Source organism: Bos javanicus, chromosome 24 (assembly GCF_032452875.1).
Source record: "Bos javanicus breed banteng chromosome 24, ARS-OSU_banteng_1.0, whole genome shotgun sequence".
Taxonomy (NCBI): Eukaryota; Metazoa; Chordata; class Mammalia; order Artiodactyla; family Bovidae; genus Bos; species Bos javanicus.
Window position 1 is genome coordinate 61,900,079 of NC_083891.1, and position 27,542 is coordinate 61,927,620.

The window sequence follows — 27,542 nt, forward strand, 5'->3', positions numbered from 1 at the left end:
CTAGGAATCAGTGACTCTTGGTCTCTTACATTTGAAAGAAGGCTTCTTGATTCCATGTGAATGTAGGGGTGATCACATAATGTGTTTGATTATCTATTTTTATAATTTCTTAATGATTCATTCTCCATTCATTGAGTTCTTAATTATGTTCCATGACTTAGTACTGAGCTTAGTGAAGGGTCTCTACCACAGTGCTAGAAGCAGGGACTTAATGACAAGGGAGGTTTGCCAAGGCTCCTTTACATTTGGTGGCCACTGACTTCCTAAGCCTCATCCTCTGAGACAAACTCTGAGACCACGATAGCACCATCCTTCCCCACCCCATGACTTCTGCAACCAGCCTCTGTGTTCCTGGACGTGACTCTGGCTTTAGCACATATCTCACCAGGACTGCCAGGGACAGCTGTCATCAGCACCTTCAGTTTCTCAGTGATCCAAGCAAGAAAACGTCAACTCCATAGACTCCAGTAAATGTCTATTATTGCTCAAGGACGCTTGGCTCTAACTCGTTCCAGGGATTTCCTCCCTGCATCTGATGACCACCTGACAGAACATCCTAATTACCTGTACTTCCAGTGAAAGATTTCTGGCTGTTTTAAGAAATAAAAAATGGGGAGATGCCGGGAGCCGGCATATTGCATATTGAGTGCAGCACTTTCCACAGCATCATCTTTCAGGATCTGGAATAGCTCAACTGGAATTCTATCACTGCTGGTAGCCATGTGAGGAGCTCCGCCCCTGGCAAAGGTCATGAGGAAGGAGGCTTGGCATACGCAAAGGCAGGATCAAGCCTCAGGAGTCTCCCTGGAAATTCTTGAGCAATCTACCCCCCAAACCAGAGTCTGCCTACTTTCTGCTTTGTGCTTTCACCTACACCTCTGACTTTACGGGGGGCTGTCCCCCACTACCTCTCTGAAAAAAGAGTTAGCTTCAGCTCCAGTTAATAATTCTTGGGTGTGACAGTGTTTCAACCTACAAACTCCCTTGGAAGTCCTCTAGCCTGCCTGAATAGGTTTTTCTGGCCACATGTGATTGCTCAGAGCCTCCAAACTGTGAGAGGCATGAGATGTTCTAAACTGTCTAAATACAGATTCCTTTGAGCAGTCAAAAGATTGATTAGAAATTGTATTGGTGAAGGGATTTTCACTTGTTGGGCCAATATTTGCTGCTAAGTCTCCATATCCCTTACCTGCTGTGTCCCTGGCAGTGTATTGATTAATATAATTGGTGTAAGTAGTAGCTTTAATGTTTGTAACCTGGGACCCTTGAGTTAATTCTTTTTCTTGTTATAGCCCACCACACCTTTGCTCTGTAGGAATGCAACTTTATCTAATGCTTTTTGGAGGCTGGCACCTGACTTTAGAATAATCACCTTTAGAGGAAAAGGCCTCTGGGCCAGAAGATGATGCAAATCACCTAAACTTTTGCATATGATAAGTTTGCAGGAAGAAAGCCTGGCTTACTGCATGACTCTACCCCTTCCCCCATTATCCTCTATGCATAACTTAAGGTATAAAAACTACTTTGGAAAATAAAGTGCGGGCCTTGTTCACCGAAACTTGGTCTCCCCATGTCGTTCTTTCTCTTACCTTCTGGCTGAATTATTCAGCCTCTTTTCTCCACTGAATTTCCTCACTGAGCGATCCTTATTCTATTACTCTTTATATCCTCAATTAACGTTTAACTAAGCAGTTGTTTCCTGATCGTCGCCAACACCGTCCCCGCTTCGAATTCCCTGGATCCACCAGGGCTGGACCCCGGCAAGATGTGCTCCTGAAATTCAGGGCACTGCGTTGAATGTTGATGTACAGTGTTGTTTTGATGGGGCTCATGTCCTTCTTTGAATGTATTTTTGATTGCTGAAATGGTTGAGTTTTTGCTCTAGTAAACTACCGTAACTTAACAGTTTAGGCACGGGAGCGTGAGAGGGCACTTCTCTGCTCTCCAGGCACTGTGTTAGGTTCCTAGGACCTCTGTCGTGAGCGGCCCACACTGAGGTTTCAAACCACCGTATTCATTCTCTCCCACTTCTGGAGGCTTGAGGTCTAAAATCAGTGTGTTCTCAGGACCACACTTCCTCGCGAGGCTCTCGGGGAGAAGTCTCTTTACCTTTCCTACTCCCTGGTGGTTCCTCGAGTTTCCGGGCCTGTGCCTCTGTCTCGACATGACCGTCTTCGCTGTGTCTCTTCTCTTCATAGAAGGGTCCAGTCATTGGATGAGGACCCAGCTTGAGTCAGTACGATCTTATGTTAACTAGCTATGTCTATGGTCTATTTACACATAAGGTCACACTCTGTGATTAGAAATAAAGGGGGGGGGTGTGGGGGGCAGAGGAAGGTCTCTTCAGTGCGGTACCACCAGCGATCCTATCAGCCAAACTACACACTCGTAAGAGTCTGGAGAGAAGCCATGGCAGTATTTCTCCATGAGCACGAGACATTTATCTGTATCCATGCGGTCCTGAGCAAGCCTGCGCAGCGCGGACACTGAGAGCTCAGGACACGAGGCCCTGGAGCAGCGGGGCCGGCGGCGGCGTTGGAGCGGACGCGGCGCCGGGGGGCGGCGCGCAGGAGGCGGTCAGGGCCTCGCAGGGCGGCCTGCGGGTGTGGGCGGCTCTGTCGTGGCTCCGGCGGTGCTTCTCCTCCCCAGAACCCAGAAGGGTGAGGAGAGATGCGCTCTGGCTTGTCCCTGGTTGCAGGGCCACTAAGCGTGGCAGCAGTTCAGAGCCCCAGGAGGTGAAGTCCTCGTTTCAAGGGTGGAGATGGGAGGGCAGCGCGGGAAACTGGCTGCCCCGGCAGGGGCTTTTCCTGAGGCCTTCCTGGAGGCTTAGCTCCAAAGCCGAGGTGTGTTTAATGGTGGAGCCCTGCTGACCCAGCTCCCTTGTTTAGATGCTGTGCGTGTTTGGTGAGAGAGAGGCAGAGAGAGAGAACGTGTAGGGAGGCAGGGAGAGGAAAAGAGGGGGAGAGAGAGAGAGGTGGAAGGGAGGGCGGTGCAGAGGGAGGCAGAGAGACTGAGCCCCGGCGGCGGACCGGGGTCCTGGACCGTCACAGCTGAGGTTCCAGCCCCTGCGTGAGGCTGGAAGGCCCCCAACACACCCCTTGGAGCAAGCTTCCAGCTGCCTATGGAGGCATTATTACTGTACGAAGCTGCAACATCTCAAGGGCCTGTGTTCTGTCTCCAGACTTAGCTACCTGAGAATCTCCTGCGTTCACAGGGGCAGGTTTCCCAACCTGCCCACATGTCACAAAAGAACAGTGAGCTTGTCGCCTCCCTCAGATCTTCCTGATGAGAAACGCCTGGGAGCAACCAAGACAAATCTCCTTTACTGATGGATCAAGACTGCACAGGCCCACTCACAGGGCTTCTGCTTCCCTGGCTCATAGAGATTCCTGTAAGCTGTGAAGGGTGCAGGATCCGAAGTGCAGGAGTTCAGCTCAGAACAACTTGTTCTGAAGATAAGATAAGGCAAGGTGATGGAAGGAGTAATGACAACTTTTCACTAACAACATAACTTCTCAAATCTTTCACTGTTTTCAGATTGGGATCTTTTGAAGACCCAACCAGAGGAGCGTCTGGAAATCTACTCAAACTAAATGTTATATTTCTACCTATGAGTTTACACCGGACACATTTTTATGTTATTCCTGATACTTATTCAAACACAAGGAAATACCAAAACTCTGGAGTGTTTCATGGTTATATATTTTTAAGATACTTTGGTTTAAACCCATGAATGAAACTAATAAAATTTCTTGCCAATACAGTGTGTAGTATTCAATTAATATACAAACTTTGTGTTATTAATCCGATCAAAATTTCTTCTCTTATGAAGGTTATTCCTCATTTACTTCATCTCTGGAAATGTTTAGTGATTCAACCTGCCAATAGCAAAGCTTAAGACTCTACGTTAGCCACACAACCAATGAGTGTTTAGCGGTATCCATCTTCGTCTTAAGTGAAATAGCACAGGGAAATTATGCTCTGATCCATCTCATTCAATAAAATACTCGCTTTCATATTTAATAATTGGCTATCACTTTTTGTATTTTTTACTATTATTTCCTATGATCGTATTGTTCTAAGTGTTTCAAGGTCTCTTGTATTGAGATGTAACTACATTCGTTGTCGATTAGTCGTTTGGTTTATCTGACTCTTTGCGACCCCATGGACTGACTGTAGCCCACCAGGCTTCTCTGTCCGTGGGATTCTCCCGGCAAGAACACTGGCAAGGGCAGCCCTTCCCTTCTCCAGGGGACCTTTCCAACCCAGGGATCAAATCCATGTCTCCTGCATTGTCAGGCGGGTTCTTTACCACTGAGCCACCGGGGATGCCCAGCTACATTTATCCATAGTGTAAAATTGTCATCTGAGGGGATTACATAACACACACTCATTCTTTTCAGTCTCTTGTTTGCACAGCACAGCGTGTAGGAGTTTAATCCATGTTGTCAGTAGTTTTTTCCTTTTTATCTCTAAGTACTATTCTTGGGTTTGTACTTTCCTCCACCTGTTTTGTTTAGCTGTTAGACACTTGAGGTTTTGCCAGCTTTTTGGCCATTACGAATAAGGCTTCAGTGAACATTTGTGTCTTAGTCCTTTTGTGGTGGATGTATTCATATCTCTTGGGTAAAATCAGGATGTGGAATTACTGGTCTGGTAATAGTCTGGTCAACTTTTAATCCTGTAAGAAAGTAGTGATATGTGCCACTTTGTGTACTTGAGAAAGACTTTCTCTAGAAGTGCATTGCTCAGCCAAGGAGATATGTGGTTTTCTGGAGACATCACCCAGATGGCAGCATAGGAGACCCCAGCTTCCCCTCTCCCTTAGAGATCAACAGTGTGACAGCTGTTCTTGAACAACACACCTCCCGAAAAAGAAATGACAATACTGTGATGAGAGAGTGTGAATGATGTATGAATGATGAATGATGAATGGTGTATAAAGAGCTGTACGTATTTAATGTATGAACGTCATGAGTTTTGAGGTGATTATATATCTGTGAAACCATCATGCCAATCTATGTTATAAACATATCAGCTCCAAATGATTCCTCTTTCCCTGAGAAAAGTTATGTTTTGGGGAATAAAATTTGTCAGTTCTTTGCTTTATGGGTTGGTGGACTTCAGGGTCACTTGTCAGCCCTTCTTCTCACTGGATGCTCTCCCAGTCTTATCCCATCTCTGCCTTCAGCCACAATTACCATATTTCTCTCGGTAGCTCTAACATATGTATCATCTGTCTTACCTACTTAGAGACTCAGTTCACATCTCAAGTCTGAGTTCTAGATGCTTATATCTAGGCTCTTACATGGGTTACAGAGCCTTCCATGTTCTGACAGCAGTCTGCCTTTTTAACCTCATCATGCTGCACTATTTTGATTTCTATGTAGGATAATATCTTTCTATATGATCTTTTCCACGTGTGGGGGGTCACTTACACTTTGTTGAAAAAAAAAGGATGAGCAACAAATGACATGAACAAGCCATGGTTTTATTGATAATGCACTTCAGAAAATTAAAAAATTTAGACATGTAAGGGTCCCACATACCACCTGAACTCAAATAAATGTGAATGTCTAGGTTTGAAAAGTAAAAATAACTTTTGAAATAGGAGCTATGATATTTCAAACTTAGTAGAAGATAGAGTATGGAAATAACTTTTTAAAATATAGTGAACACTTTGTCCAAGGAGGCGTTTTCATGGGGAATAGAGTAGGTTACATGTGTTTATAGAAAGAGAGAGACAGACAAACAACATTTTATCCAATACATTATGAGTGGTGACTATACGTTTGGAAAAGAAAACGCATCCAAGGGAACCTGTTGCACCAGCATTCAAGCTCCGGGAACAGCTCTCTGAACGTCCCCGAGTGTGGCCGCTGCCCAAGGACATCTAAGGGGAAGAGACTCGGCCACAGAAGAGGATGCTGTTGGTCTTGATGTGCTTGATGAGGAACAGGAAAGGGTGATCGCAGCGGAAACGCTCACGAAACGGTAATGATGTGCGTATAATAACCACACCGGTAGCAGCCGCGGCCTCTGTGCCCTCCTCAGTCACCTCCACGAAGGACTTGTGGATGACCTTTGACACCGCCAGATCACGGCTCCCGTTCATGCCCGAGAAGTTGGCGACCCCACCACGGAAGGCGTCCACCATCCCCAGGGCTTGCAGTGTGGGCACGAGGTCGTAGCTCTCTTCCACTTTAAACCGAGGCAGGTATAAGTCCACTTCTCTCTTCCCCATATTCTGTGGGCTCGTCCACTCTATTAACTTCTCAGCAGTGAGCTGCTCTTCAACCTGTAGCAATGGAAAAGGAACAACTGTCAGGATTCTCATGGTCATGGAGCCCACCTAACCTTGGATTGAAATGTCTGGAAAACCTTTATTTTAACAGTAAACATGAATACAGGAGATTCAGTTTATTAGGTTTTATCCTAGGAGGCAAAAGTAACAGAGTCCTTGATATATATTATATAATCAAATAAGTCTTCTTAAGAGATGGGAATACCAGACTACCGGACCTGCCTCTTGAGAAACCTCTATGCAGGTCAGGAGGCAACAGTTAGAACTGGACATGGAACAACAGACTGGTTCTAAATAGGTAAAGGAGTACGTCAAGGCTGTATATTGTCACCCTGCTTATTTAACTTATATGCAGAGTACATCATGAGAAACACTGGGCTGGAAGAAGCACAAGCTGGAACCAAGATTGCTGGGAGAAATATCAGTAACCTTAGATATGCAGATGACACAACCCTTATGGCAGAAAGTGGAGAGGAACTCAAAAGCCTCTTGATGAAAGTGAAAGAGGAGAGTGCAAAAGCTGGCTTAAAGCTCAACATTCAGAAAAGTAAGATCATGGCATCCGGCCCCATCACTTCATGGGAAATAGATGGGGAAACAGTGGAAACAGTGGAAACAGTGTCAAACTTTATTTTTTGGGGCTCCAAAATCACTGCAGATGGTGACTGCAGCCATGAAATTAAAAGACGCTTACTCCTTGGAAGGAAAGTTATGACCAACCTCGACAGCATATTATAAAGCAGAGACATTGCTTTGTCAGCAAACGCCCATCTAGTCAAGGGTATGTTTTTTCCAGTGGTCATGTATGGATGTGAGAGTTGGACTATCAAGAATGCTGAGTGCCAAAGAGTTGATGCTTTTGAACTGTGGTGTTGGAGAAGACTCTTGAGAGTCCCTTGGACTGCAAGGAGATCCAACCAGTCCATCCTAAAGCAGATCAGTCCTGTGTATTCATTGGAAAGACTGATGTTGAAGCTGAAACTCCAATACTTTGGCCACCTGATGCGAAGAGCTGACTCATTTGAAAAGACCCTGATGCTGGGAAAGCTTGAGGGCATGAGGAGAAGGGGACGACAGAGGATGAGATGGTTGGATGACATCACCGACTCAATGGACATGAGCTTGGGTAAACTCCGGGAGTTGGTGATGGACAGGGAAGCTTGGCATGCTGTGGTTCATGGGATCGCACAGAGTCGGACATGACTGTGTGACTGAACTGAACTGAACTGATATACTTATGACTTTGCCATTTTTATGTATATGCATGCTTGCGTGCTTAGTTGCTCAGTCGTGTCCAAATCTTTGAGACCCCATGGACTATTGCTTACCAGGCTCCTCTGTCCTTGGGATTCTCCAAGCAAGAATACAGGCGTGGGTTGCCATTTCCTTCTCCAGAGTATCTTCCCAACACGGGGATCAAACCCGTGTCTTGTCCATTGCAGGTGGATTCTTTACTGTCTGAGCTACCAGGGAAGCCCTTTATTTTTGTACACATAATACATCCGTATGTATAAATACACAAGGGCTTCCCTGGTAGCTCAGCTGGTAAAGAATCCACCAGCCATGCAGAGGACCCTGGTTCCATTCCTGGGTCAGGAAGATCCCCTGGAGAAGGGATAAGCTACGTACTCCAGTATTCTTGCTCAGAGGATCCCATGGACAGAGGAGACTGGTGGGCTACAGCCAGTGGGGTTGCAAGGAGTCGGACAAGGCTAAGCGACTAAGCACAGCACAGCAACGCACATAAAGATACAAATGTATATATATGCACATATATATGCAACACAGGATGGTTAAATAAAATTAATTGTAGAAGATGAGCTGTCCACTGCTTATGCTGTTTACCGATGGCATGCTCGCTTTCAGTAGACTTCTCTTGTTAATGTTCTTTTGTCCAAAATTTTTTACATAGTGCATTTACAGCTTACATCCTAATTGTATTCTTTTTTCTTGCTTGATCTATTTGTAAAATTTTTCAATAAATATTTCTCTAATCAAGTTTACGTTGCTACATAATACTGTCATTAAACTGATACAGTAGATATCTATATTTATTTAAGTAATATCTTTTAAGCATTCACTGCATGTCAGTTCCAAACCTAAGGTAAGGTAATACAAATACATACCATTGTTTCTTATTTAAAAATTTTCAGTATTTTGAGTTACTTATGTCCAACAGCTTTTCTGTTCTTTCAACGTGTTGCTATAGGATAAAATCTTAGGAGAGATATTCCCAATGTCACTGATAATGGGGAATTTGGAGCAGGAGACAAGTATTCTGAGGACTTGTCACACTGACTGCGATATTACTTTCCCTATGAAGTTTTGATTTCCAGTGTTACCATGTATGTATTTTGAGTGTGGCAAATTTACTGCGTCTTCTGCATCATTATCAGCTGTTATAGTATCTATAGATGGCCTTTCATGGGATGTCCTTTTATGACATGGTCTTATTGGTGTTTTTATATATTAGTTTATGATAGCAATGCTAAGAAGAAAATTGTATAATTCCCCCTCCTCCCACTTTTGAACTTCTAGAAATGAAACTGTGAATGAGTTTTGAGTACTTAGAAACTAAATACTTCCAAATTAAAAACTGGGATTCAAGATAAATCCATTTGCTCACAGTCTAAAAAACCTCTGTGAATTAGTGGGCTATAGGAAACTTTGCTATCCTGGGGGCTCAGCAAGTAAAGAATCTGCCTGCAAAGGAAACACAGGAGACCCGAGTTTGATCCCTGGGTTTGGAAGTTCCCCTGGAGGAGGAAATGGCAACTGGCCCCATTATTCTTGCCTGGAGAATCCCTTGGACAAGGAGCCTGGGGGGCTATAGTCTATGGGGTCACAAAGAGTTGGACACGATGGAACATTGGCATGAGTATGATGGGAACTCTGTTGCTTTAATTTTCTCGTTTTGTTTGTGAGTAAACTTGCAGATATTTCCATGTGTCAATTACATATGTGTTAATTTCTTCATCTTCAAATGAGTGGCCTGGATTACACCAGAGATTCTTACAGTCGTAAGATATTCATGCTTGTACCTAGGTATATTGTTTTGTCAACTGACATTCCATAGTCTCACCAGAATATTATTCTGACCTGTGGTGTGCAGATTTTTGTACACTCTTCATATTATACTGTGATACTTAGCATATTGACTCGACATTTTTGTTATGTGCTTGAGCTCTGCTAATCACTATCATCATGCTATGAGCAGCCACACAAGCACTGCATCACTAGGAATTTCGGCAATAGCATGGAGACAGTGAATACCAGGTTTTACCTCCTGCAGACCGTCTACTTCATCGGGCAGCAGCACCATCATGCTTAGCTCTCCGCCTGTGTACGGGATTTCCAGGATCTTGGCTTGCACATCCTCCAGTGACACAAAATTGAAATGATTGGTTTGTTTCATCATCTGCACAGGTTTGCTTGTATCCTGCAATAAATTCATGTGGCAAAAAGTGCTAAATGGGCATAAGTTATAAAGAAAGATAATCTTGTTCAGATACCAAACACATCCTCCTTCTGAGAGATGATCTGGAAATTTTGTGAATTAGAGACAAGAATTCCTTCAGGGGATCCCAACTAAATAAAGTAAAAAAAAAAAAAAAGGCGTGATGAATTCTGTCTTCTACCTGCAGTTATATACTAATCAATACGTATTTACACCTCTCAGTGCATATGTAGTTACATTATGTTATATGTATAACTTATAGACAATACCTTGTTCAACCAAAATTTTTCCTCCACAGTATTTTCTTTCTTAAATTCCTCTTGCCACTGCCCTTTGAAATAGACAGCATTCACCAGAACCAGAACAGAGCCATTAAGAGAGTTTTGGGGAAACAGATTCTTGATTCTTCCTGCAAAGACAAATGACAATTATGACAGGGACAAGTGGTTTGTCTGTAAGTTACAAGTGATGATTAAATAGTCATACAAATCACCCCGTGAGGGACTCCATGCCCAGCGGTTCACCAGGTGAGGCTTTGCTCACGACCCCAGCCTGATGGAGTTGCCCTCATGGAAGACGCCCCTGCTCCTGACTGGGAAGGTGTTCATTCTGTGTGTGTGGGGACATCAGTCATCTCACAAGGAACCCTGATGAGCTGATTTCAGTTGGTTTTACTGGTCAGCTTTCTTCCTTCCCTTCCCTCCCTTCCTGTTCCCTCAGAGCTTTGTCTCTTGTCTACTCAACCCTTCCTTCTATTCTGTTCTTCCTCACTTTATTCTTCTATTGCTATTTTCAAATTTGAACTTAGCAATCCGAGGAAACGGGCCTGAAAGTTCTTTAGGACAAATGATATGAACATTAAAGTCTAGAACGCGTGCCCAGACACCATTCCCTGGGGTGTATTTGTCTTCATTCTCAATTTTGAGCTGCTTAGGTTAGATCTGTATTTCGGAAGGGAGTTAGGATACAGTTCATGGGATGGAGACATTGTCCAGCCCCCTCCCTGGGTGGGGAGGACACCTGTGACAATCCTGTTGGGGGGGGACGTGGGCCAGGCACCTCCTGCTGCAGGTGGTCATTTTGGCAAGAGAAGTGGTTTAAAGGAGAGCAGCTTGTTTCCCAGTTAAGAAAGCAAAAGGGAACTCTTTTCATATTTTCTCTTATGGATCATAATCCAGAAGTTAAGCCTCTATTTTAAAGGAAAATTTATGACTCAACCTAATGTTTGAGCGGAGACTTGGGATCCACAAGACACTGTCTTCCAGACCCAGCTGTGCCTGCAGGGCCTGGTCCTGGGAGCACCCTGGCCGTTTCTCTCCGCATGACGTGGACCGTCCACCCCCTGCAGGGCCTCCCCCTGTTCCTAAAGCCCGGTCAGGGTCTAGCACCGTGTTCACACACAGTGGGGACTCAGCCGGGATTTGTAATGAGTGACTCTCTCATAACCTACCATTGGTTTGGCTCTCCACCCAGGAATTAATCATCTTTCGACTTTCCTCTGCAGCGCTGATAAAATCGGCAGATTCTACACTGGCCAGGTAGTATTTCTGAACATTATCCATGTATTCCTATGATATGAGCAAGAAGAAAGGGAGAATGAAGAGTAATTTATCAGTAATTATGTAGATATTCCCAAATTAAATTAAATGTGTTAAATCCTGATCAAGCAGAGTTCACAAGCCAATCCCTCGCCCCCCCTCACCGGTGTGCTATCAGCCTCTGGACACTCCAGCGGGTGCGGTTGTGGTCGGGGAGCCCGGCGCCCCTGGGAGAAATTCCCCCGTGTGGGTCCCCAGGCTCCTCTGATCCCTCCCCCCATTAGGAGATGGGGCCCGAGGACCTGGGATGCAGACCAAAGGCGTGACAGACCAGGAAACTCACCTGGAGAAACCGAAACTCCTTTTCTCCGTAGAGCCTGTTGGCGACACTCAGCTCATAGGCATCAGTGGATTTCTTTAATTCCGTCAGAAGCTTTTGAAAGTGATGATGAACATTTCCTGGCTTTTCAACCTTCAAACACCAAAAAGTGAGCTCACTAGATTCTCTAACAATGTAAATACTGCACCCACGTAAGTCTGTTTGATCAGTGCCTAGATTTTGGTATTTCTGTGGATGACTGTTGTTCTTCCCTCGTATTTGGGGTATTTTACTGGAAATACGCTTCATAAGCTCACATTCGGTCTTTCAGGTAATCCTTTCTCCCTTCCCTAGTAGACTGCGACCTTTCCTCTTTACTGGAAATATGCTTCATAAGCTCACATTCAGGCTTTCAGGTAATTCTTTCTCCCTTCCCTAGTAGACTGCGACCTTTCCTCTTTGAACTGTGTGTGCAGCACCATTGCACTCTCGGGTGTGTCCTCACTATCTTAAACGTGTGTGTGTGTGTGTGTGTGTGTGTGTGTTAGTCACCCAGTCACTTCTGACATTTTGTGACCCCATGGACTGCAGCTTGCCAAGCTCTTCTGTCCATGGGATTTCCCAGACAAGAATACTGGAGTGGGTAGCCATTCCCTTCTCCAGAAGATCTTTCCGACCCAGGATCGACCCAGGTCTCTCGCATTGTGGGCAGATTCTTTACCATCTGAGCCACCGGTTAGTCCCTTGAATGTTTAGGGATCAGTTAAACTTGAGCTCCTTGAGGCCTAATGCATCGTATTGCATCTCTAAGAGTCATCAACTGTGTGAGAACATGCAGTTTGTATACTGTCCTAGATTATGACATGAAGTCCTGTTATACTCCTTGGTGAGATTATCTTCTAACACTGGTGACTGTGCTCTATGGCTGTTCACTGTGATCACACATAGTGCTCACACTTCCCGGTGGAGGAAGAGTGTGTGCCTGGGACACTGCGAGCAGCTGTACAGCAGCATCTCTAAGTCTTTAGCTCAGTTCACGTGAAAACAAGAGCGTTCAGAGAACTAAGCGACTTCTCCAAGGAGACAGAGCCAGGTTTTCAGCACTGCTTGTCTCAGTCCCTGGTGGGGGAACTAAGATCGTGCAGACGGCATGGTCAGCACACGAAAGGAGCCCTTCAACATGAAGCTTCTTAGACCCTCTGCTCTGAAACACATGCTTCTCTTCAGAAAACAGACGTCTGAGATCAGCATGTGACGTGGTATCAGAGACAACTCTGCTCATCTGTCTTGCCTGGTGCCCTGTGCCTGTGTGCTCTGGCGTGTCTGACTCTTGCGACCCCATGGACTGTGCCCACCAGGCTCCTCTGTCCATGGGGCTTCCCAGGCAAGTACACTGGAGAGGGTTGACATTTCCTTCTCCAGGGGACCTTCCTGACCCAAACTCATGTCTCCTTCACTGGCAGGTGGGTTCTTTGCCCGCTGAGCCAACAGGAGAGCATTTTTGCCTAGGATGTGCTCTAAAAATGGACTTTTCCCAGTCTATCTGAAATTCCCAGTTTAACCAGTAACCCTCTTGGATATATGACCTCCTTCTAGATCCAGTGCTGTGTGACTCACAGGATCTTTTGTGGCTCCTCCTTTTGTGTTGGCTGCGATTTCACTGAAGTGAAGGACCTGGAGGAGATAGGGAGTAGGACAAGGAGACTTTAGAAACCTATGTACATCAGGGTAAATAAAAAAGAAATAAAGAAGGAAGGAAAGGACAAATCCAGACAAGCAAAACAAATTGCTAAACAACAACAAGAAAACCAAAAAACAAGGGAAAACCCAAAATCAAAGAGACGTTCAATACGAGCATTTGCTCTGTGGGAAACACAAACTGTGTGTGCAAAGCACAGAACTCGCTTATAAGGAGCCACTGCAAGGATCCTGGCTAGTCTGTAACCGTTGTTGAGGAAATGTGTTAAAAAACACTAAAAACATGGATTTTAGTCAGGGCCTCACTTCTACTGAGGTCTTCCATTAAAGCCTCACCTCTGGTTGTTGGGCAGTTGTAGGGGTTCATCCCAGCCCCCAGAGGAAGTCCAGGCACAGGAGGCAGGTGGGGAGCCCTGCCCCCATAACTCTGTGCCCACCCAGTCGTGGGGCTGCTTGAGCTTCCCGTGGGACCCGGGGACAGCAGACCTGTGGTCATCTGCACAGCAGCCAGCAGACAACCCCATGCAAACCTGTGATGGAAAGGCAGCTGCCACCTACCTTCTGCATTTCTGATGCGGTGTTTTCTCGGGCCCCTAAGTAAGTCATGGCTAAGGCTGACGAGATACTCAAAGGGGAATAGAAGATGTTTTCCTTCTCTGATTTTCTGATCTGGTGGAACAGATCAATTGCAAGGTGGATGATTGCTTCACTGAGGGAACTCATGGTGGCCGGATGTGGTCTGGAAGTCCTGGAAGAGCATCAGATGCATTTTATAATCACTCTAGTGAAGGGAAGTTTGTTAGTCTGTAATAAAATTTTCTTAAAAGAAACGTCTTGTGCGTGGTTGTGGGATTCTGCCAGCTATGTGTGTGCACGTGCTCAGTCACTCAGTCGTGTCCACTCTGCAACCCCACGGATTGTAGCCTGGGAGGCTCCTCTGTGGGTGGGGTTTTCCAGGCAAGAATACTGGAGTGGGCTGCCGTTTCCTTCCCCAGGGGCTCTTCCCGACCAGGGACCAAATTCATGTCCCTTGCGTTGGCAGCTGCATTCGTTACCACTGCGCCATCTGGAGCTATAGCTTCTTTCCTTTTACTTTTAAAGTTGTTTTCAATGTATATACTTCATACTTGGAAGACTATAAAAAAAACTTTTCTAAAAACTAATAGAATATCTTTATCTTTTCTTCTTAACTGCCGTACTAAGACTGGGTACAGAAGACCTTATAACAGATACCAAAACAAAGATTGATGTGATAACATCCAGCCAACTACCATGAGGCACCTCTCTGCCATTTTTTTCATTTAAAAAAACTAACTGGGTCTTTGTTGCAGTGAGCAGGCTTTCTCTTGATTTTTGGAGAACGGGGGCTCTTCTCCAGGTGAGATGCCCGGTTTCCGCCTGCGGCGTGTCTCCTGTCGTGGAGCGCAGCTCCAGAGTTCTGGCTCCTTCGCTGCGGTGCCTGAGCTTAGTTGCCCTGGCATGTGGGGTATTCCCGGAGCGGGGATGGAACCCGGGTCCCCTGCATTGGCAGGCGGATTCCCATCCACTGGACCACCAGGGAAGCCCTGCATTTTTCTTGAAGGATTTGTGGGTGCTGCACCTCCTACCCCTCATCACACTTCCTCCTAAGGAAGCGTTTGTGTTTTGGAAATTAATAAATTACCTAAAGATTAAAGCAGATGAAAAGTTGTTTTACTTTTGCCCTGGCTAAATAATAAAATACAATCAGACAAAATGAAACAGATAAATGATGTACAATTGTATAGATAAATAACACATCATTGTTGTTATTTTCAGAAAGGATTCATGTAGCTCAGCAGAAGTGATGGAAGCACTTACCTGTTTTCCTGGAGTGAGCAGAGGTGGGCAGGCAGTCTGTAAGCCTGTGCTGTGGGTGCTCAGCTCCTCAATATATGCCTCTCTCGATTCCTCCCCTTCTTCACAGAAGCTGGTATTTCAAGTAAATCAACGTTTGGGTTCTTCACCAGGCTATCCATCACTTTCACGAGCATGAAGTCTCTATGAGTAAAGACAAAGTTATTGTTCTTTTCCTGTATGTCCTTTTCTTCTGTGGAAGAAATTGTGACCTGCAAGCATTAGCTCATATGAAATGCATGTACATGTCTTTCTAAGACCGGGGAGAATAAAGTTAAGTTCCAACTTCTTCATGTGCCCTAAGCTACTATTCCCAATGAGAGCCCTTAAAAAGTCTTTCTTCTCTTACATGTTGAATTGTCTTCAAGGCCACTTCTAGTACAATTCTAGTAATTCATAAAAAAGTACAATTAGAAAATTACATTTTCTAAGCTGTATTCGGAAAGAGTTTGTCCAGCCTGACCATTTCCTTAACAATTATTCTGTATCACCAGGAAAATGTTTCAGACTCTCAGCTTAAGAGAGGCTGGCGAAGTGTTTTAGCAGCAGTAGGTGGAGAACGGGTGCATACGTGCTAAGAAACTTCAGTTGTCTTACTCTCTGCTGCCGGGGACCAGCCCCGGCTGAACCAGGGTATTCGAAGGAGAGACGGCGTAGGCGAAGATCAGGAAACAATTGCTTAATTAAATGTTAATTAAGGATATAAAGAGTAATAGAATGAGGATAGTTCAGTAAAATTCAGTGAAGAAAAGAGGCTGAAATAAGGATAGCTCAGTGAGGAAATTCAGTGGAGAAAAGGGGCTGAATAATTCAGCCAGAAGGTAAGAGAAAGAACGACATGGTGAGACCAAGTTTCGGTGAACAAGGCCCGCACTTAATTTTTCAAAGTAGTTTTTATACCTTAAGTTATGCACAGAGGATAATGGGGGAAGGGGTAGAGTCAGGCAGCAAGCCAGGCTTTCTTCCTGCAAACTTAGCATATGCAAAAGTTAGGTGATTTGCATCATCTTCTGGCCCGGAGGCCTGTTAACATTTTAAGACCTTTTCTTCAGAAAACTTATTTTTCTCTAAAGGTGATTGGTCAGGAGCCACCCTCCAAAAGCATTAGATAAAGTTGCATTCCTACAGAGCAAAGGTGTGGTGGGCTATAACAAGAAAAAGAATTAACTCAAGGGTCCCAGGTTACAAACATTAAAGCTACTATTTACACCAATTATATTAACCAATACACTGCCAGGGACACAGCAGGTAAGGGATATGGAGACTTAGCAGCAAACATTGGCCCAACAAGTGAAAATCCCTTCACCAATACAATTTCTAATCAATCTTTTAACTACTCAAAAGAATCTGTGTTTAGACAGTTTAGGACATCTCCTGCCTCTCACAGTTGGGAGGCTCCGAACAATCACATGAGGCCAGAAAAACCTATTCAGGCAGGCTAGAGGATTTCCAAAGGAGTTTGTAGGTTAAACACTGTCACACCCAGGAATTATTAACTGGAGCTGTAAGCTAACTTTTTTCAGAGAGGTAGTGGGGGACAGCCCCCCGTAAAGTCAGAGGTGTAGGTGAAAGCACAAAGCAGAAAGTAGGCAGACTCTGGTTTTGGGGGTATATGCTCGAGAATTTCCAGGGGGACTCCTGAAGCTCGATCCCGCCTTTGCGTATGCCGAGCCTCCTTCCTCATGACCTTTGTCATGGGCGGAGTTCCTCACGCTGGCTACCGGCAGTGATAGAATTCCAGTTGAGCTATTCCAGATCCTGAAAAGTGCTGCACTCAATATGCAATATGCACTCAATATGCAATATGCCGGCTCCCGGCACTCTGCGGTGCCAGGGACTGTAGCCCACCAGGCTTCTCTGTCCATAGGATTCTCCAGGCAAGAGTTCTGGGGTGGGCTGCCACGTCGTCCTCCCAGGGACCTTCCTGACCCAGGGATCGAACCCAGCCTTCTTCTACCTGCCCTGGCAGGCGGGTTCTTCACTCTAGTCCACCTGGGAGAAGGAGAACAGGTGTCCCCCGCCCTCCCCTAAAGGCAGGGCCACGGCCTCGATCTCCACCCCGCCCCACCACCTGCCTGGCAGCCCGTCCTGAGGGTCCTTGCGTTCGAAGGCCAGAGGGCAGCTTGTCTCCCTGCAGTCACCTGCTCTCAATGAGGAGAAAAATGGACAAATAGGGGCCAGCTAGGGGGCAGTTTTCGGATTTTTACACAAAGACGGATCAGAAAAATGAATTGTTTGAGCTCCAGAATCACGACATTTCTCAGTCAGCTTGCACTGTAGCAAACCAGCTTCCGATCCATGGTCAGGACAATGGAATCAAATGCCGGTTTAAAAAAGAGAGATAAAAATTGTTCTTTGAACAACACTATGGTTCGATCTTGTCACTGGCGCTGTATTCTCCTCAAGGGTGTTGCATTCTCATAACAGAATAATATTAAAAACCGCTGACTTTTACTGTTAGTGCTGTTCAGTGGCTCAGCCATGTCCGACTCTTTGCGACCCTATGGACTGCAGCACATCAGGCTTCTTTGTCCTTCACTAACTCCCAGAGTTTGCTCAAATTCATGTCCATGGAGTTGACAATGCTATCTAACCATCTCATCCTCTGCCATTCTCTTCTCCTTTTGCCCTCAGTCTTTCCCAGCATCCGGGTCTTTTCCAGTGAGTCAGCTCTTCGTATCAGGTGGCCAAAGTATTGGAGCTTCAGCTTCAGCATCAGTCCTTCCAATGAATATTCAGGGTTGATTTCCTTTAGGATTGACTGTCCCTTGCTGTCCAAGGGGCTCTCAAGAGTCTTCTTCAGTGCCATATTTTGAAAGCATCGATTCTTCGGCGCTCAGCTTTCGTTACGTCCAGCTCTCACACCCACGCATGACTACTGGAAAACCATCGCTCTGACTGGATGGACTTTTATCACTACTTGGCAAAGTCGTTTCTCTGCTTTTTAATACACTGTCTCGGTTTGTCATAGCTTTCTTTCAGGAAGCAAGCGTCTTTTAATTTCATGGCTGCAGTCACCGTCTGCAGTGATTTTGGAGCCCAAGAAAATATGATTTTTATTGAGGGAGTATGTATTGACCCATGTAGCGCCTTTTTCAGGACGGTGCCTCCGTGTTCCCCATTTCACAAGTGACAGAAGCAAGCGCAGAGCAGCAGAAGAGAAGCCCAGGTGTGTAAGGTGGCGAGTTTCTCAGGTGCCTTCTCCAGGCAAGCAGCTGGTTCAAGCAGGCTGCGTGTGTGCTCACTCGCACAGGGAAGTATGTATACAGACTCTGGGATTTTACTGACCTATCTCCTTGTGTTAAGATGAAAAGAACCTGTTTTTCTGCCCTCTCAAGGGATATCACGTCATCCCACAAAATCTGAAGAGGGGGGAATGCATCTCCATGTTCTTGTCCGTGGGACCCACAGTCACTGGGAGGGAAGGCCGGGCTCCACCCAGAGACCCCAGGCGCAGTGAGTGGGGAATGGGCTTGGAGCGGTTTCCTCTGGAGAAGAGGCTTTCGGAGAATGATCAAATTGTGCTCACTCAGCATTTCCCCAGATTGCTCTATCCAGCTGGGATTTAGCAGAAATGAGTCACTGTGGGAAGGGAATAAAGGTGGACAAAAGAACGTGTTTTTCTCCAGAGTACACTGTTCCCTGAGGCATGGCTGTCAGTGGAAGGGTTGCATTTCCATGGCATTTGGTCCAATATTTCCCCTTTGAAAGGATGTGGAGTGTTTGTACTGTGGACCGACTTTCCAACCGAGTCACAACTCACATACAGTCAGCCCTCCAAACCCAAGGGTTTTGCACCTATGGACTCAATCAAGCAGATTGAAAATATTTGGAAAAAATTCCAAAAAGTTCCAAAAAACAGTCCTTGAATTTGCCCCACACCAGGAACTACTTTCCACTGTATTTACTACTCTTCAAATAGCCTTTACACTGTATTAGGTATTATAAGAAATCAAGAGGTGATTTTCAGTATAAAGGAGAATGTATGTAGGTTATATGTCATTTCATAGAAGGTATTTGAGTATTTCTATATCCTTGAGGTATCCTTGAATCAATCCCCTGTAGATCTCAGGAAATGTCTGCAGTGTAGATTTCATCATTTAAAACTGTAAAAGTCATTGGCTTTTGGCCCACAGATAGGGTTATGCAACCATGACCATGATCTGTTCCAGAATAATTTCATTACTCCCCAAGAAGCTCCCTACACAATTCTTCCTTCCCCTCCTTGGAAGCCACTGATCTGCTTCTTGTCTCCATGGATTTGTTTATTTTGAGTATTTCGTATAAATGGAATTGCCCAGTATGTGGCTTTTTAAAATCAGGCTTCTTTCACTCAGCATAGTATTCTCAAGGTTCATCCACACTGTTGAATAAACTTTCTCGTCTGAGAATACACTTTCAAGATTTGTCATGCAGCTTATGGCTTTGAGGAAAAGGCACTCACTGGTAAAGACTAGGAGTTTCACTAAACTTGCAGAGATCTCAGGCTAGTTCGAATAGAAACTGTATCATTCTCCCCACCCCAACCCCTCCTCCTGTCTTTGAAAAGTGCTCCTGGCATTTCATAGGCAAGGTTATGACACCCTGCTGTTACAAAAGTGTTACAGAAGACTCAGCAATTCTCAGAGGATTTGGCAAGCCTGTAATTTCTAGTTTATGTCTTTGGGAATCAAGGAACCCAATAAAACTCAAGAGGCAATCACACCTCCAAGAACTGTTGGTGTAATACCATTGTTGGTTGGTTAAGAAGCAGCTCCTCTGTCTCCCTAAACCTTTACCTCCCTGTGAAGGGCGTGAAGGTTTGTCAGTGTTACTGAGTTGCACATCCTGGGGAGCATGTTATGTCTCCTTCTTACCAAGTATGTGGTCGTGCCTGTCATAGTGAAACTGGTTAGGAGGGAAGACCATTCAAACATCCATCAGTAGGATACCTGCCAATTGCAATTTCCCTACAGATACTGATACAAATGTGCACACATTGAATGACATCATAATAGGGTTAATAAGCTTTGCTTTAATTTTCTCAGAGGAGAACCAATTGCAGTAAGATATAAAAAGATATTAGCTGGGGAATTAGTCTCCTATGTAGGCTTATCAAGTAAGACAAAGACGCTAGCCTTCCACTCATTCTCACATGTCCATTCCCACCCTAGACAGTCATCCTAATTTATGCTTTCAATCAAATCCAAAGCTGCTCCCTGTTGATCTCTTATTCCCTTCCTGGTTCACCCTGGCATTCCTGTTTTGCCACCCAGAGAAATCATTGCAGGCACTCCCTTTTAGTACGACTGTCCCTCTTTCTCCTTTCTTTATGTGAAGTATGAATTTTCCCATGATCTTGATCTTTTCTTGATCTTTTCCCAAGGGCAACTCCTTACCAGCCTCTTCACACCATAACTCCAGGAAACATGGTCTTCTCTTTCTTTTATTCCTAGTGCCATTGTTCTTTCTCTGTCCCTGTGTCCTATTTTAAGTTTCTGGCCCTCCAGGTATTTCAGGATGTGCCTACCTGCCGTCTTGTATGTTACTCCTTAATAGTCAGTGAGTGATCTGTGGCCTCCGCGCCCTTTGGGCTCCACTTTATCCCAGCTCCTTCCAGTGCTGGGCAACTGCAAAATTTTCATTTTGTTGCAACAGTTGAGTTGATTCTTGTTTCATTTCACATCTCTATTCTAAATGAATTTCCTCCAAAAGCTTTTCTTGACCCTTAAAAATTGGATCCATGATGTTTAATACCTATTTGAATATTTTCTTTAATAAAACAATATTAATTGTTGTTAATGCTTGTCACTAGAGTACCAATATAGATGGAACCTTCTGGAGGGATAAAAAATTGATTACATGGGATATGGGTATGCTCAGGACTTTCTTTTGCTTCTCCAGTTTTTTTTATTAACATATATTTTATTGACGTATATTTGCCTTGTGATGTTTCAGGGGCACAGCAAGGTGATTCAGTTGTACATGCACACATGCTACTCTTCAGGTTATTTTCCATCCTGGGGTATTACAAGATATCAACTATAGTTCCTGGTGCTATACAGTAAACCTTTGGTGACTGTTGCATATTGATTTTTTTAAAATTAGAAATCTAGCTTTCTATTCATACTAAATCAAACAAAAGGAATCAAAAATGTCATAAATCTTTTAGTTAGGCAAAAGTTCATAATTTTCTAAAATATGCATTTTATACATACTATTTATATATACATATGCAAAAGCTTGGGGTTTCCCTAGAGGCTCCGTGGCAAAGAATCTGCCTGCAATGCAGGAGATGCAGGTTCAATCCCTGGGTTGGGAAGGTCCCCTGGAGAAGGGAATGACAACCCAGTCCAGTATTCTTGCCTGAAGAATCCCATGGACAGAGGAGCTTGGTGGGCTACAGTCCACGGGGTCACAAAGAGTTGGACACAACTAAGCAACTGAGCATGCATGCATGCATACAAAAGCTTTTCAACTATGCTTGATAGAAGTTTGAGAAATCACATTTAAAAAAAAAGAAGAGATGGAGAAATTAGAAAACATAAACTAAATGAAATGGGAGCCCTGAATATGAAATAGAAAAAATGAAACATGCCAAATAAAAGTAAAAGACCATCATGTAGTCCAGTAGTTTTTAAACATGGCTGCTCATATCAGGAGCTTTGGAGAAAAAAAGCATTACCAGGCATTTGTATTTTTCAAAAAATTCCAAGATAATTCCAATATGCATCTGGATTTAAAAAGTGATTACAAGTTTTTATATTAAATGGTAGTTTTGGTGCTTTATAATTTTATTATTTTTCTGTTGCTCAATCATGATATAATGGTATTAATGAGTAACAGTTACATAATCACAATAGTAAAAGATGTTTATCAGTTTTCACAATCAATAGCCAGGCAAAAAATAAAAGATAATTATAATCACAAGTCTTAGTGGGAACATGGTTAACCCAACAATATGAAATGGCCTGGGGGGCGTCAAGCAGGTGGCGCGTTTAAGCAGAAGTGCTGCGTGCACATGCTTTCGTCAGCTCAGCCAGCCTGCCTTTTAGTTGGTGCATTTAATCCTTTATCATTTAAGGTATCTATAGATATATATGATCCTAGTACCATTTTCTTAATTGTCCTGGGTTTATTTTCTGTAGGTCTTTTCCTTGTCTTGTGTTCCCTGCCCAGAGAAGTTCCTTTAGCTTTTCCTGCTTGTCTGGAAAGCTTTTGATTTCACCATTAAATCTGAATGAGAGTCTTGCTGGGTAGAGTATTCCTGGTTGTAGTTTCTTCCCTTTCATCGCTTATGTGCATCCTGTCGTTCCGTTCTGACTTCTGGGTCTCTGTTGAGAAGTCAGTGATAATCTGATTTCATCCTTCTGTGCATCCTGTCATTCCGTTCTGACTTCTGGGTCTCTGTTGAGAAGTCAGTGATAATCTGATTGGAGTTTCCTTGTATGTTATTTGTCATGTTTCCCTTGTTGCTTTAATATTTTATTTTTAGTTTTAGTTTTTGTCAGTTCTTAAAAATTAAGGATTGGTGTGATGTGGAAGAAGAGAATGACTGATAAATTGCTGATGAAAATGTTTGCTAATATAAGTAACTTATTAATACTTGGTGGCATGTGGTTGAAATTCAGCAGTTCTCTGTTTAACCGTATACCTTGTATTTTCTCACATGCTGCGCTCAAAGAGCCATATGTTGTGGGTTAATTGCAGTACTGTCAACAGTAGCAAGAAGTAGTGACAAGAAAATGCCAAACCAACTGGAATGCTCTACTGGATGATATACTTTTAAGTCTCCTTGGATAAAATGTATGAAATGTTTTTTCAGATATGGTGTGCATCATTCAATCAATATATAAAATCTAATTCATCAGATCTCATCATGATTATTTCTCCTGTGAAAGGACCCTCATTTCACTTTATCTCTAAAGTGTTAAAGGCTCCACTGGCTGGTTGTCAAGAAAGTCTGAGATTCTATGCGAGATGCAGAACCAAAGAATTAATTATTGACTAAATAATTAATAATTGACTAAAAATGTCAATTAGTAGTTGACATTTTTACCTTAAGTTAAAATATGGATAATTTTGCTCTGTCTCTCATTAAGAATGAGAATGCTGTTCCAATAAAAAAATTAGCTTTTGTTTTAGTAATCATTTATCAAATTTTTAATGTATTATTTTTTCAGTTGTATGGTAATGGTAAGTGTAGTGACAGTTCAATCCAAAAGAGACCTATGAAATTTAGAGAAATATGATAATAGAAAACAAGAATCTTTCATAGTTTAAATTTATAAATACTTTCATTTGAAAGCAAAGATGACAGAGTTATCAATAAAAGACTTTGAAGTATAAAAGTAGGGTAAAATTTTTTGGAGAAAGTGGAGGAAGAAGCACAGTCTCCTGGTAAGGACGAACACTGTAACAGAAAGCTACGGGGCTTGTCATGTGTTTTGAAAATGGATGATAGTGAGCATCTTAGGGTTGATTCCACTGGATGCATTTTAAAATGTGATGTGATAGTTTTATTATAAATGCCAACACTACAATATAGAGTAGGTCATGAATTATCCTTTATAACTATTTACAGTACGGACAGATTTTAGATGGCATCTAAAAACTACGGGAGAGGGGGAACAGAAGTTCTGAGCTGTTCTTGAACAACAGGTTTGGGCGTCACTGTTGCAGGCGCGGTTCAGGCCACCCTGTTGCTGTGTGTGCCCAAGTGCGGCCTCTTTCTGGCCAGACCACTAGCGACACCGTGTGGCAGTAACCGCAACAGCAACTCGGCAGTACAAGACTTCCTGGGACAACACAGACTTCTGGTATTTTCTCTTTAAAGCAGGTGTAAGGTTGATGACAAAGAATGCCCAAACTACCGCACAATTGCACTCCTCTCATATGCTAGTAAAGTAATGCTCAAAATTGTCCAAGCCAGGCTTCAGCAATACGTGAACCGTGAACTTCCTGATGTTCAAGCTGGTTTTAGAAAAGAAAGAGGAACCAGAGATCAAATTGCCAACATCCGCTGGATCACACAGAAAAAGCAAGAGAGTTCCAGAAAAACATCTATTTCTGCTTTATTGACTATGCCAAAGCCTTTGACTGTGTGGATCACAATAAACTGTGGTAAATTCTGAAAGAGATGGGAAGAACAGACCACCTGACCTGCCTCTTGAGAAACCTGTATACAGGTCAGGAAGCAACAGTTAGAACTGGACATGGAACAACAGACTGGTTCCAAATAGGAAAAGGAGTTTGTCAAGGCTGTATATTGTCACCCTGTTTATTTAACTTATATGCAGAGTACATCATGAGAAACGCTGGGCTGGAAGAAACACAAGCTGGAATCAAGATTGCCGGGAGAAATATCAATAACCTCAGATATGCAGATGACACCACCCTTATGGCAGAAAGTGAAGAGGAACTAAAAAGCCTCTTGATGAAAGTGAAAGAGGAGAGTGAAAAAGTTGGCTTAAAGCTCAACATTCAGAAAACGAAGATCATGGCATCTCGTCCCATCACTTCATGGGAAATAGATGGGGAAACAGTGGAAACAGTGTCAAACTTTATTTTTGGGGGCTCCAAAATCACTGCAGATGGTGATTGCAGCCATGAAATTAAAAGACGCCTACTCCTTGGAAGGAAAGTTATGACCAACCTAGATAGCAATTGAAAAGCAGAGACATTACTTTGCCAACAAAAGTCCGTCCAGTCAAGGCTATGGTTTTTCCAGTGGTCATGTATGGATGTGAGAGTTGGACTGTGAAGAAGGCTGAGTGCCGAAGAATTGATGCTTTTGAACTGTAGTGTTGGAGAAGACTCTTGAGAGTCCCTTGGACTGCAAGGAGATCCAACCAGTCCATTCTGAAGGAGATCAGCCCTGGGATTTCTTTGGAAGGACTGATGCTAAAGCTGAAGCTCCAATACTTTGGCAACCTGATGCGAAGAGTTGACTCATTGGAAAAGACTCTGATGCTGGGAGGGATTGGGGGCAGGAGGAGAAGACGATGACAGAGGATGAGATGGCTGGATGGCATCACTGACTCGATGGACGTGAATCTGAGTGAACTCCGGGAGTTGGTGATGGACAGGGAGGCCTGGTGTGCTGCGATTCATGGGGTCGCAAGGAGTTGGACACCTCTGAGCGACTGAACTGAACTGAACTGAAGGTTGATGATCCTCCTGTATATCTCAACTTGGGATCACCCTGGGCTACTTAAAGTTATTAGGAGAGGGAGAATCCAGGGAGAGAGAATGATGTTTTAACTGACAGGATGGTGGATGGATTATACTTCATCTGATCATGTAAAGGATGTGGTCTTCTTCTGTGTTCACTAAAATTCATTGTTTCTCCCCCCAAAGAAAAGTCCTGTGCTAAATGGCTTTCACTGAATTCTACCAGATATTCGAAAACAGCACCAATCCTTCTCAAACACTTCAAACAAATCAAAGAGGAGACAGTACTTCCTAACTCATCCCAGAGAGGCAGCATTACCCTGATACTAAAGCTAAATAGACACTAAAAAAGAAAGCTGCATACCAGTATCTCCCATAAATACTAATACAAAAGTCCTTATAAAATAATAGCAAACTGAATTCAGCAGCATATTAGAAGAACTGTGTATCGTAACCAAGCATGATTCATTTCTAGAATGCAAGGAAACATCAACACTGAAATAATCAGTGTCTACAGCACATTAGGCTTCCCCGGTGGCTCCGTAGTGAAAAATCAGCCTGTCAATCAGGAGACCCAGGTTTGATCCCTGGGTCAGGAAAATCCCCTGGAGGAGAAAATGGCAACCCACTTCAGGATTCTTGCCTGGGAAATCCCATGGACAGAGGAGCCTGGTGGGCTTCAGCCCATGGGGTCACAAAGAGTCAGACACGACTTAGCAACTCAACTCCACCACCAACAGCAGAGAAGCAAAGAATGAAGAGGAAAAAGCACTATGAGACCATCTCAATCTATGTGGAAAATCATCAGACAAATTCAGTACATTTTCTTGATAAAAGCATTTAGCACATTAGAAATGGAAGGATATTTCCTCAACATGATAAAAGATATTTATGAAATACCCACAGCTTGCTTCACACTGCAGAGTGAAGACTTAAAGCGGCTGCCTTAAGAACAGGCACTTTCTTTTCCCTCTTCTACTCACATAGTTTTGGAATTTCTAGCTAGGGTAGTCAGGGAAGAAAAAGAAATAAAAGGCATTCTGGAAAGAAAGAAGTATTATTAATAAAATGCTCTCTAGACACAAATGGCATGATCTTATATGTAGAACACCCTAAGTTCAGTTCAGTTCAGTCGCTCAGTCGTGTCCGACTCTTTGCGACCCCATGAATCGCAGCACGCCAGGCCTCCCTGTCCATCATCAACTCCCGGAGTTCACCCAGACTCACGTCCATCGAGTCAGTGATGCCATCCAGCCATCTCATCCTCTGTCATCGCCTTCTCCTCCTGCCCCCAATCCCTCCGAGCATCAGAGCCTTTTCCAATGAGTCAACTCTTCGCATCAGGTGGCCAAAGTACTGGAGTTTCAGCTTTAGCATCATTCCTTCCAAAGAAATCCCAGGGCTGATCTCCTTCAGAATGGACTGGTTGGATCTCTTTGCAGTCCAAGGGACTCTCAAGAGTCTTCTCCAACACTACAGTTCAAAAGCATCAATTCTTCGGCACTCAGCCTTCTTCACAGTCCAACTCTCACATCCATACATGACCACTGGAAAAACCATAGCCTTGACTAGACAGACCTTTGTTGGCAAAGTAATGTCTCTGCTTTTGAATATGCTATCTAGGTTGGTCATAACTTTCCTTCCAAGGAGTAGGCGTCTTTTAATTTCATGGCTGCAGTCACCATCTGCACTGATTTTGGAGCCCAAAAAAATAAAGTCTGACACTGTTTCTACTGTTTCCCATCTATTTCCCATGAAGTGATGGGACGAGATGCCATGATCTTCGTTTTCTGAATGTTTGAGCTTTAAGCCAACTTTTTCACTCTCCTCTTTCACTTTCATCAAGAGGCTTTTGAGTTCCTCTTCACTTTCTGCCATAAGGGTGGTGTCATCTGCATATCTGAGGTTATTGATATTTCTCCCGGCAATCTTGATTCCAGCTTGTGTTTCTTCCAGCCCAGCGTTTCTCATGATGTACTCTGCATAGAAGTTAAATAAGCAGGGTGACAATAAACAGCCTTGACGTACTCCTTTTCCAATTTGGAACCAGTCTGTTGTTCCATGTAGAGGCCACAAAAAATCTTCTAGCTCTAACAAATAATTTAATAATTGCAGGAAGTTTCTGCAATATGAAATCAACACACAAAAATGGTTTGTATTTGCATGCTGTAAAGGAGAAAAATCTGAAAAGGAGATTAA

The 27,542-nt window shown here is 43.8% G+C and overlaps 1 protein-coding gene across 1 annotated transcript; it reads right to left on the reverse strand.

Annotated features, from left to right (window-relative positions):
* Positions 1–5,470: 5,470 nt before the first annotated feature.
* Positions 5,471–15,254, reverse strand: LOC133237844 (serpin B4-like). Its single transcript, XM_061400407.1, has 8 exons — positions 15,156–15,254; positions 13,875–14,064; positions 13,236–13,292; positions 11,643–11,771; positions 11,212–11,329; positions 10,031–10,170; positions 9,588–9,743; positions 5,471–6,298 (listed from the first exon to the last, which is right to left on the reverse strand). Exons 2-8 carry the CDS (start codon positions 14,037–14,039, stop codon positions 5,894–5,896), a joined length of 1,170 nt encoding a protein of 389 aa, XP_061256391.1. The 5' UTR covers positions 14,040–14,064; positions 15,156–15,254; the 3' UTR covers positions 5,471–5,893.
* Positions 15,255–27,542: the final 12,288 nt, after the last annotated feature.

Excerpts from the sequence above, each read along its gene's own strand:
- LOC133237844 (XM_061400407.1), bottom strand. The coding sequence starts at position 14,039 with ATGAGTTCCCTCAGTGAAGCAATCATCCACCTTGCAATTGATCTGTTC. Across the intron at positions 11,330-11,642 it reads AGGAGTTTCGGTTTCTCCAG|GAATACATGGATAATGTTCA; the intron begins GTGAGTTTCCTG and ends CTCATATCATAG. Across the intron at positions 10,171-11,211 it reads GGTGGAGAGCCAAACCAATG|GAAGAATCAAGAATCTGTTT; the intron begins GTAGGTTATGAG and ends TTGTCTTTGCAG.